This window comes from Pongo abelii, chromosome 5 (genome assembly GCF_028885655.2).
Source record: "Pongo abelii isolate AG06213 chromosome 5, NHGRI_mPonAbe1-v2.0_pri, whole genome shotgun sequence".
Taxonomy (NCBI): domain Eukaryota; kingdom Metazoa; phylum Chordata; class Mammalia; order Primates; family Hominidae; genus Pongo; species Pongo abelii.
This window is the reverse complement of record NC_071990.2, coordinates 34779398-34790849: the sequence shown is the minus strand read 5'-3', so window position 1 is coordinate 34790849 and position 11452 is coordinate 34779398. Positions and strand designations below refer to the sequence as shown.

The following is an 11452-nucleotide window of genomic DNA, read 5'->3' as shown; positions in this document are numbered from 1 at the left end:
GCGTGGCATGGCCCAACGTCACCACACAGGGAGCTTGGCACTGTGGGCAGCCAGGAACCACGGGCCTCAGCAGTCACTTTCAGAATTCTGCTTTAAAAAGCAAAACCTATTTGAGGGCCTCATTCACTCTTGATCCATGAGTGTGGAACCCTGAATGCCCCAGCTCTCCTGGTCAGGGCCTGTCACCAAAGCACCCGGAACCTGAATGGGCCAGAGCTCCAGGAGCCTCCAGTATCACCCTCCCCAGTCCAGACAAGACCCAGGCCCCTGCAGGGCGAAGGGACTGGCCCTCAGTGGCCTAGTCTGTGGATGGTGGGCCAGGACAGCACCCAGTCCTGCTCGGGCACCACCCCTACCCCCCTGCATCCCAACCACAAATAGCTCTCAGAGGGCTCAGAAACCCCCAGGACTGAAGAAGGTGCACAGACTCAAGATGACAATGCGCAGCCAGGTTGACACAGTTCTGGATTTTATCCACAGTCACACAATCACAACTGAGATATATATATATTTGTATTTATATACCTTTAAATTACACAATCATGTACAAAACAGGTGCATTGCTGAGACCACAGCACTTCTCGGAGTTTCACAAGTGTCGGAACTAATGGAGTCAGGAAGCCTAGGGCGGCAGACGGCGGGCGGTGGGGCAGCCCTGGTTCCTTGCAGAACCAGGCCGCGGAATGGTGGTTAACTGGGGTCAAAACACATTACTCGCCGAGCCCCGCCAGGGTGGGCCCGTGCAGCATCGAGGGTGCGGGCAGGGGCTACAGGAGGAGGCCGTGGGCATGGCAAGGGGCGTGGCCCCCACGCTCGGTGTTGAGTGCCCTGACACCAGCACTGGCAGGTAGGGCTGGGCCCCAGAGCTCAGGGGGACTTCCAGGTAGGAGACCCTCCTGCTCTGGGGCCCTGAGGACCTGGGGACTGAGAGAGTGGTCCCAAACAGGGCCCTGGAGGTGCCTGCTCAGGACGGAGGGGGTTTCGAGTCCCTGCCCTGGAGTGGGCAGCTAGAGTGCTAAGAGGGACAGGCTGGAGTCCAGCTGGGGCTGCAGCCCCTCCCCAGATGCTGGGAAGCCGCTGGCACAGAGAGGGGGAGCCCAGGCCCCAAGGTGCAGATTGCCAGCTTCCCACCTTTCCAAGGTAAGCGATGAGGGACAGAGGCCCCCAACCCCAACTCCTGCCTGGGGAAAGGCTGGAGAGGCTTCTGCACTGGAGCTGGGAGGACTGCAGGCTTCCAAAAGCTTGCTACAGGCTCTGAGGAGCCCAGGACACACCTCAGGCTGCAGCCGAAGCCTGGAGACCAGACAGTGATAAGGAAGGGGGTGCTGACGGCAGGAAGGAGGTCTGCCTGTCCCCGGGGTGCCATCGCCCCTGGCCCTGAGGGAGGCCTGCCCCAGCTCAGGCCCTGCCAGAGTGTCAGGACCCTCTGCGCTCACATGAAGAAGGTCAGAGCCTTGAGACTGGGGTCTACCACCTCCTAACAGTGGGCTGTTGGGAGAAGCAGCAGGAGCAAAGGAGGACTCAGGGGAAACAGGGCTGGGCTGGCTCTCTCTCTTTACCTGGAGGCCCAGGAGGCCAGGTGTGCAGGAGGGAGGAGAGCATCTGCGGTCCAGAGGCCTAGAAGTGGCATCCACTGTAAGCAAGTCTCACCTGGTGCTGCAGGACTTCTCAGCTCCTTGCCCCAGAGGTCCCCAAGAGACTTTTCTTCCAGCTCCCCGCCTTCATGGGGTTTTGTCCAACCCTGGTCTGCTGCCCAAGCCCCCGCACCCTCTCGTGCGGTACCTAGCACTCCAGCACCACTGCTTTCACCAACCAGCAGGTGGGCCCTTTGCTCCTACCCACCCCCAAAGGTCCTTTCACTCTGACCCAGGTTTGGAGACATGGAAGGGCTGCCAGCAGGGAGAATGTTGTTCTGGGGGCCGTGGGGACAAGGAAGAAAAACATGTGCCTATCTTCTTCCTGAGGGCCAGGGTTCCTCCTTTCTGCCGAACTCAGCTGCAGGCTCTCCCCTGATGTCTCAGGCTGGAGGCACCCATGCGGCCTTCACGGGCTCCCCAGGCAGGCCAGAGAAGAGGACAGAGGAATGGTTAGGCCAAGAGCCTTGCAGGTACAAGGCTTGGCCTCATGGAGGCTGATGTGGAACCCAGTGATTTTATGGGTTTTGGATGGACATGGAGGGAGCGTGGGGTGCCAGGGGGACAAGATGACCTCCTCCCCAGCAAATGGGAGGAGGCTGCTACTGTTGCTGGCTTTGCCGTGGGTTTAGGGGTCCCCACCCTAGGCCAGGGGACTTATGAGAGGGGACAGGTTCTCTGCAAGTTGCTGAGGGGGTTTGGATCTGCTGAAGAGCCGATGCTCAAAGTGCTGATAGCTGGAAAGAAGGGCCTGCGTAACAGGGTCTTGGTCCCTCAGATGGGCCTGGGGCTGGGAGGGCTGACGCAGCCCGGGCTGAGGGCCTACATGCCCTTCATTCACCCTCCTGTACCCCAGTGACACCATGACTTCCTCCAGCTCACCCCTCTTCCATGTCTGCGGGACCCCTGGAAACTTCCATGGGGGAGGAGGGTGACCATTCCTCCTCCGGTCCCACTGGTCCCAAGGGACGTGGCTAGGAGTAGAAGGGCGCTTCCCGGGGCAGAGTGGAAGACTAAAGATGGGGAAGCCTCCCTTCCAGGGGTCTGGAGAGGAGGCCTTTGAGAGCAGGATGGTGGAGGAAGGGAGGCAGGGCAGGGGAGGAAGAAGAGGTTAGGAAACCAGGCCAGGGAATGGGGCAGGTGCCGGCAGCCTGGAGTGGAGTGGGACGGAGGGAGTGAGGCAGGGTGGACGGGTCAGGAGACATCCATCCCTCAGGGCTCAGGAGACTCTTTGGTGGAACCCGAAGAGCAGATGTTGTGATGTTGGGCTAAGTCCTAAGACTGTTACCTACCCTGGGTCCATCCCAAGCCCCAGCACCCCAGCCTCCAGGTGGCCCTGCAAATGCTCTGTCTCTGCATACTTTGTTTTGTTCTGTTTTGACTTTTAAAAAAATAAAAGCTTGATCGGAAAATATGTCTGGAACTCTATGGCGAGGGGAAGGAGACGAGAGTGGGAGGGGAGGGGAAGCAGTGGGGAGGAGTGAGGGGAGTATGGAGGGAGGGGGCCTCTAGATAGCCTCCACGTAGTTGGCAGGGTAGAGGCCCAGCTGCCCGCTGTCCAGCCGCCCACGGCACCAGCCCTGTTCATCCTCCTCGCCCAGCTTAGTGAGTTCGTCTCCTGGGAAAGAGAACACAGGGAGGGGCTCAGAGAGAAGGCTGCCCCTCCCTCAACACACCGGCTGCTAGGGGATCCCTCCAATACCCACCTCCCGATTACTGCACTGGGTCTTAGATTCTTAGGCCCCGCCCCTGGAAACCAGCCCCAGTCCCACGCCAACATTCACGTGCCACCCTTGGCATAGGGGTCTTGGCCTACCTCAGCCATTCACCTAATCTGGGTGTCGGGTCCGCCCCCAAAACCAGACCTCGCACCCACACTATTCTCAGGTTCTGACTCCGCCCTTGGCACCAACCAATCTAAATCTTGCCCCCACTCCCATCCTGGGCCCAGGTCACGCCCACAACCCAGGCTACGCCCCATTCAGTTCCCTGCAAATCCTCGCAACCTGTCTTCAAATCCTGCCTCTACCCCACCACACACCCAATCCAGGCCCAAGCCTCTCTTTCAGGCACCGCCCCTGCCCCACCACACACCCAATCCAGGCCCAAGCCTCTCTTTCAGGCACCGCCCCTGCCCCACCACACACCCAATCCAGGCCCAAGCCTCTCTTTCAGGCACCTCCCCTCCCCTGCCCCACCACACACCCAATCCAGGCCCAAGCCTCTCTTTCAGGCACCTCCCCTCCCCTGCCCCACCACACACCCAATCCAGGCCCAAGCCTCTCTCAGGCACTGCCCCGCCCAGCCGCCCTACCAGCCTTAAAGCTGAGCTCGTCCTGCTCCTGGCCGTCATAGTCGTAGAGTGCCCGCACGCGCACTCCCTTGGAGTCGTCCTCAAAGGGGTTGGCGCCCCCGTTGGCCTCACTGCCCCCAAAGGGGTTCCCACTCTCGTCGTCTGACCACTCGGTGGCGTAGGGCTGGCCTCTGTCGTAGCTGCTAACACTGAGACGCGGAGGAAGGAGCCAGCTTCAATGTCTCCCCGTACCGCACCCCGAGGGCTAACCGCTCCTCCTAATCAGAGCCCTGACCCCGAATTCTACCAAGGCTAGAGCAAGGGTTGGCCACATAGGAGGGGTGACCCTCATGAGCTCTTTAAACAGATGTTTAAATGCAGGACCATTTGCGTTATTATTCAGCCCTCGAGGGAGACGGCATTGAAGGGGACCCCAGGGCACATCTGAGCCTTCATCCGGGAGGAGGAGTACCACCTAATGGTTAAGAGCAAGGATCCTGGAGTCAGACCTCCTGGGCATCATATCTGGCTCTGAGGTTTACTAACTAGCAATGTGATCTTGGGCAAGTCACTTAACCTCTCTGGGTTTCAGTTTCTCCATCTGCAAAATGGTAATATTTACGCACTTGAGCTTGAGTGAGTTAACATATGGAAAGTGCATAGAACCGTGCCACACACAGTAGGTGCTCTAGAAGGATACGCTACCACTATCTTTTAGAGAGGAGGCTTGGTTCCTGTGATCTAGACCAGGGGTCCCCAACCCTGGGGCTGCAGACAGTCCGTGGCCTGTTAGGAATCAGGCAGCACAGCAGGAGGTGAGTGACAGGCGAGGGAGTATTATCGCCTGAGCTCCACCTCCTGTTAGATCAGCCGCGGCGTTAGATTCTCATAGGAGCCCAACCCCCTATTGTGAACTGCGCGTGTGAGGGATCCAGGTTGCACGTTCCTTATGAGAATCTAATGCCTGATGATCTGAGCTGGAACCGTTTCATCCGAAAACCACCCCCTTCCCATCCGTGGAAAAACTGTCTTCCACAAAACTGGTCCCCGGTCCCAAAAAGATTGGGGACCGCTGCTTTAGAGTGATGAACTACCACTGTCTTTTAGAGAGGAGACATAGTTGCTATGATCTAGACCATTTCTTGTCTTCTGAAGCAAAACTCAGCTGCCCCAGAGTGTGGGTCCCTCTTGGCCCCAGGAAGCTCCACAGGAGGCACTCACCTGCCACGGTCCCCAGCCTGGGATGTGGACTCTACCGCCCCGGTGGCATTGGTCAGCGCCACTCCCTCTGCCTTCTTAGGCTGTTTCTCCTTCTTGGTGGTGGTGTGAGGGAGGTCTGGGTTCCACTCCTGGTGGGGCCAGTGGAGCAGTCAGGCTGGGGGACTACGCCCTGAGGCACCTTTCAGCCTCTTCAGGCTCCCCTTCCCATCCCCACATATCCTCACCTCAAACTGGGGCCAGTTCATGGGCATGCCGGGGCCACTGGTGCTGCGGAACCATCTGAGGTCTTCCTGGGCGTCAGCCCCCCGGATGGCCTGCTCCAGCTCACGGTACACATGGATGTAGCTGTGCTCAGGGAGATGGGGGAGGTGGAGGGCACAGATTCAACATGGCCCCTTCTCATCCTTGGTGAGAGGCCAGAGTCCACTCAGGGAAGCAGGGTGCTGGGCTTGCTGCCCAGCCAGGAATCATGTGGGCTTTGCAAGAATAAGCTCCGGGCATGCTCGGTGGACTCCTTTTCCCTCCCACCTTAGCCATTCACCCATCATCCAGCATGTGTTTCTAGAGTACCCAGTGTGCGTCAGCTTGCACTCAACAGCCCCTGTGTTTGAAGCCTCATCCTTCTTGACCCCTGCAGCTCTGCCTCCCCTTCCCGTCACTGTGATGTAGGGCTGGGATGCCCTGCATGCCAGTCACACCATCTGCTGGCTGTGCCTGTGCCCTCGGTGCCTGCCATGCCCGGGTACCTGCTGTTCTCAGCCAGGTTGAGGTGCCGTTTGATGTCCAGCAGCACCTCCTTGAGGAAGACCAGCCGCTTTTCCTCGAATTGCTGGCACTGCTCAAACACCTGCTCCATGTTCTCCATGTACTGGGGTGTGGTCTTGCCCACATCTTCCAGCACTTTCTCGTACTTCTCCTGTGTCTGTGAGCACCAGAGTGGAGAGAGGGTGACACCTAGCCAGGCCTGCAGCTCCCAGCCACCACCCTCTGCAAGGGGCCCCAGATCCCCTGCTGCCATCCCTGCCCGCCAGCACCTTCTGCACATCCTGCTTGCACTTGTCCACTTTGTCCTGCAGCTTCTTTTGCTGCTCAGGCGTGACCGATTGCTCCGACTTGCTGTTCATCTCCCGTGTCATGGCCAGCTTTTCCTCTTTGCAAGCCAAATGGTAGGCCTTCTTGGCTGCCTCCAGCTGTGAGGAGGGGGGAATAGGGAGTAGGGTTTTCATTTGTGACCAGCAGCAAACATGGTCTCCCATTAACTCCTCTCCTGCCCACTCCCTGGGAGCTGTGAGCCCACACTCTTAAGAGCCAGAAGGGACGCAGGCCCTGGCTCCAGGTGCTCGGGAGCAGCGCTCCTCCATTTGTGGCTGCGTCTCTGCTTGGCACTCCCTGCTCCCCTGCAGATACCCTCCTGTCAGACAGTGCAGTGCCCGTCCCATCTGGGGACCCAGGGGCCAATATGCCCTTCTGCCCCTGCTGGTATCTTTCCTGGGGACAGTGCCCCTTTTTGCCCATGGGTCTCCTTACCCAATGGGCACTGCCTACCCATCTGTGAATATTTTTTCCTGGAAGGCAGTGCTGCTCCCCTGTGGGCACAATCCCAGAGGGCAGTGCCCAGCCCACCCATCCATAGATGCCCTCCCTGGGATCAGCACCCTCTGATCAGACAGGCCCACCCCACCCCGCCCGTGGCAGCACCCACTGAGCACCTCCTTCATCTTCTTGGCCCAAGGCTTCTGGGCCTTGCGGAAGCCATCTTCAGCCTCCTTCGTCTCCTTGAAGCCACCCATGATCTGCTTGTGATAGGCGTCCTTCTGCCAGTTCTTCACCTTCTCCAGGTCCTCATTCAGCAGATTGTTCTTCACCTCCTGGTGCAGCTCACTCACCTTGTCTGCCTCTGTCATTATGGCACCCCAGGCCCGCTCCAGGCTGCCATACTGTGGGCCTGAGGGAATGGCAGTAGGTCACAAGAACCTCACCGCCCCTGCCCAGAGGCCCCCCTCACACCTCCCTTCTCGGAGGCTTTGCCCTTCCTTCCGTAGCAACCATAGCAACAGAAATGCCCTCCTCTGCTCTACGTGGCCCCATCCTCTAGGGCCCACATCAGCCACCATCTCCAGGAAGACTTCCCTGACTGCTCTGCCCTCCTGCCATGGCCAGCAGCCCTCGCTGCATTCTTCTCACAGTATCTGCAGCTGTACCTCCCTCCTCCTTATCTCTCCTGTCAGTGTGTGAGCCCCATGGAGTGGTGTCGGAGGCGGGCAGCCTGGACCCTGTGAGCTCTGACAAGCCCAGCACAGCGCCAAGCACACAGTAGGTGCTCCAGGAATGTTAGCTGAAGCTTGTGACAGATGCCAGGAGGCCACTGGGGACCAGTCATTCCACACTGACTTGTTGTTTGTGTACTGGCACCAGCTCTGTGCAGGGCACTGTGTTAGGTGGTGCAGGCGCAGCCCCTGCTCTCATGGGGTTTAGAGCATACTGCGAGAGAATAACACGAACAAGTATATGTAAACCGCAACTTCAAACTGTTCTAGATTAAAGGAACCTGAAGACACAATGCATAGAGGCAAAGTGCGACTGCACTAGATCCTGGACTAGCAAGCACAATTGCCATGGTAAATGTGCATATGGGTCGTATTACATGTCCCAAATTTGATAGCTGAACTCTGGTTACTTAAGCAAATGCTCTAGTTCTTAGGAGATACATGAAGAATTTAGGGGTAAACAGGGATAATGGCTCTCAAATGGTTCAGAAAATATGCATATCAATAAACAGTCAGTGAGAAAACAAACATGGGGCCAGTGAGCCTGGGGGAAGGGTATGTAGGAATTCTCCGTGCTACTGTTGCAACTTTCACAAAGTTTGAATTATTTCAAGATAAAAAGTGTGTTTTTTTTTAATTCAACCTAAAGTTGTACAAAATAGAGATGAACAGGTAGGCCTGGTTTGATCTAGGAGGGGACAGCGCCTGAAAAGGTCCTGTGTCTGGTAGATGGAGGGCATGGTGCATGCAAGTAGCCGGGGCTCCTAGGACCCAGACCGAGGGGGCTGGTGACGGCCTGGGGGCGCGCACGATGTGAGCCTGGGGGAGCACCTTTCTCGATGAGCTGGCGCCAACGTTTGGCCCAGTCGGTGAGCTGCTGCCCGTACGCCTTCTCGATCTTGGCGCGCTCCTGCACGCAGTTCATCAGGTCGTTGCATAGACGGTGGCCGTCATCGATGCGCTTCACGGTCCGCTTATAGTTCCCCACCTGGCGGCCAAGCAGCGAGCACCACTCCCGCGGGTTCCCAGAGTCCCCAGCCCCGCCCGCCGCATCCAGCACGGCCACGCCCACTGTCTTCCGCCCCGCCTTCCCGCTTACGGGCTCCGGCCCCGGCCCCGCCCCCGCCCCCGGCCCCGCGGCACAGCGGCAACGCACCAGGGAAACTAACTTTCGGAGGCTCTATCTAGCACCCCGCGTCAGGCCCCACCGTCTACACGCACCCTCACCCCAATTTAAACATGATTTCCTTGCTGCCACAAAATGCAGAAGGATTTTTAGAATTTGGACTTGGGCTGGAATGAATTATTCATTTTGTTTTTGCGAGTTAATCTATTATATTTATATAGAGTCATATAAGCGTTGAGTTGAGCTGCAGCTTCTTGACATAATATTATGTTTTGTAGACATCTCATTAAACGCTTATTAATTTAGATTTGGCAGTTTTCGTCTTGGGTTTCCGGAGCCAATAGCAATTTTTTTTTCTCCAGGTCTCAAATATTTCCGAAGGTTCTGAAAATGCTGGCTTTTGGCTGTGCCTCCCGCTCTGCGGCCCCGTGGGGCTCTGGGAGCTCACGCCCTCTCTCTGTGTCCAGCGCTTCACCCCTGCCCACCTCAGGATGGGGGGTAAGTGAGGGAAATAGGAACAGCTGAGAAAGGCTGTGCTGTACCTGCCTGATGGAAGTGCCACAGAGTCACAAAGGGCCTCTTCCCATATTGTGAAATGCCACAGGCTCTCTCTGGGGGCAGCTGTGGGGAGAGAGGGGCTCCTGGCTCAGTGGGCAGTGCTCTTAGCCACTTCATGGCTACTGCTGCCTGTTGGACACCCAGGGCTTTGGAGGGGCCTGGGGGACTGGGGAGTGGGCCCTGAGGTCACGGGGTGAGTGATAAGGGAGCCTGGCCTCCAAACAGCCAGGCTGTCTGGACCCCAGAACCTGGGGATCATGAGAGCCTCACCTCCCAGAAGCTGTCGGTGGTCTCCTCTGGAGCCAGTGAGGCCTCATCGTAGGAGCTGGACATGGTGTAGCCGCAGGGGGATGGACGAGTGCGGAGCTGCGGTCAGCAGGCTCGGCTGCTCATGCGCTGGGAGGGCAGGAGAGAGATCCCTGAAGATGAGCGAAGGGCCCTCCACCCTTTGCCCTATTCCAGGCCTGGGTCCCCAACCCGATGGGATGGGGGCTCCATGGGAGGAGGCTTGCATTAGGATGCCAGCTTCTTGTCCAGAGACTAACTCACCAGACTTAGGGTAACCCCAAGAGTCGCCCTGTAGCACCCTCATGCCCAACTCCCCATCTCTCCTTCCCCCTCCCTAGAATCCATCCTCTATCCAGTATGAGCACCTCCGTTCAGAAGCCAGCCCCAGCCCCCAGAGCTGGTTCTGTCTCCTGGACTGTTGGAGCCCAGGCTCAGCGCCTCCTCAGTTATCTGAGCCCCTGGACCCTGTAAATGCCCTTCTGGCTGCCCTTGCTCCCAACCTCAGCAGCCCCCATTAGCTTTTTACAAGTCTCCTGGGAGTCCCAAATGTGTGGTGTCCTGGCCCACAGGTCACACCACAGAGATCTATGGGAGCGTCTGGGGTGGCTGTGTCTGCCCTGGATCTGTCGGCAGGCATCACCGTTATCCAATCTAGGCCGTGCGCTGCCCCAGGGCCGAGATGGGTACTCCCCTCCTCCCTTCCCCCAGCCAGGCCTCGCTGTGACCCCAGGCAAGAATGGCTCAGTAGTCAGGAGCCAGGACTCAGAGAGCCAGGGGCCTGGTTTTCAAAGAGGCAGGAGAGTGCAGGCTGCGCCTGGCCCTGATACGAGCTGGCAGCCTCTAGCTGGATCCTGGCACCAGGGGACGCCTCCCTGCCTCTGCACTGCAGTCCCAGGACTGTGAACCCTGACAGTGTGGATGCTCAGAGAGGGCTGGCCTCTGCAAGATTCAGCCCAACCTGGGGGTCCAGAGGACCCCCAGCCCTTACCAGCAGCTGGCTCTCAGGCTCAGGGCAGAGGCAATAACATGTAAGAATGGTTGGTGGAGGATGTCCCTTCCCCTAGGGCTCCCCATCTGTCCAGAGCCTGGGGCTCTTTCCCAGTAATAACCCAGTATTGCCTCTTGCACCCCTCAGGCATCTAAACATATTTTGTTCCCTCCCTTTTAGGAGAACCACAGACAGACTTTCCCATAAACTCATGCGCAGTGGGGGTGGGTGAGAGGGAGGACGGCTGGATTTCATCAAGGGACAAAGAAATGAGTCTGAATTTTTCTTTTCTTAACTTGGCACTTTTCACTTATAAAGCAGTACTTGCTTCATAAGGAATGTTTTAAATTTAGATACAGAGAAGTAAAAAGCAGGGATGTTTAAGGAAGCGTAGTCAGCCAGGTGAGATAGGTATCCCTGGGGCCGCAGTCCCTTCTAGAACCCTTAATGTCACACAGAACTCTCCCGTAATGCATAGCTGCCAGGAGGCTGGTTGGGGGTGGGCAGGAGTTGGGTGGAGGGTAGAGACATTCCCTCCTGGGAACAAAGGTAGAACCTGAACCATTTGTCTCTCGCCCACGGTGATGGGGAAGTAACTTAATACCATACAATTGTTAGTGATACAATTATGGGGTACACACCCTTCTCCCAGGAACACCACTTCTAGGAATTTACTTCCAGTCAGTCAGCCAGATGATGCACAAGATTATTTACTACAGTACTACTTGTAAACGCAAACGGCTGGAAACAGCCCATATACCGGTCCACAGAGGGCTGGGTCAATAAGTTACGGTGCAGGCCTGTCTTGGAAATTCTGCTCCTGAATGGAACCTTCCCCAGACCACATCACTAAAGCAAAAAGAGCAAGGTGCAGACCCATGAGACTGGGGAAAATACATAAGTAGGGAGTGTTTTGGGAGGACCACAAGAGAAACTGGTGATGGCGACCGTCTTCGGGGAATGGGGTGACCAGGAGACGCAGGGGGAGGGAGACTTTTCTCTGTAGGTCCTTTTGTGCCCTTTTAATTTTGCCTCATGTGCAAGAATTTTTTAATGTGCCTCATGTATATACTTTTT

The 11452-nt window shown here is 57.2% G+C and overlaps 1 protein-coding gene across 2 annotated transcripts in view; it reads right to left on the bottom strand.

The window, feature by feature from the left end:
* Window positions 1-452: 452 nt before the first annotated feature.
* The window catches only part of PACSIN1 (protein kinase C and casein kinase substrate in neurons 1), a 70277-nt gene continuing 59277 nt past the window's right edge, over window positions 453-11452 (bottom strand). For both annotated transcript variants that reach the window (XM_009241757.4, NM_001132410.1), the window contains 9 exon segments: window positions 9370-9495; window positions 8247-8403; window positions 6858-7093; window positions 6183-6338; window positions 5895-6070; window positions 5373-5493; window positions 5149-5276; window positions 3949-4136; window positions 453-3252 (listed from right to left, as the gene is read on the bottom strand). In XM_009241757.4, coding sequence (XP_009240032.1) covers window positions 3143-3252; window positions 3949-4136; window positions 5149-5276; window positions 5373-5493; window positions 5895-6070; window positions 6183-6338; window positions 6858-7093; window positions 8247-8403; window positions 9370-9432 — 1335 coding nt within the window. In that variant the 5' untranslated portion in view covers window positions 9433-9495 and the 3' untranslated portion in view covers window positions 453-3142.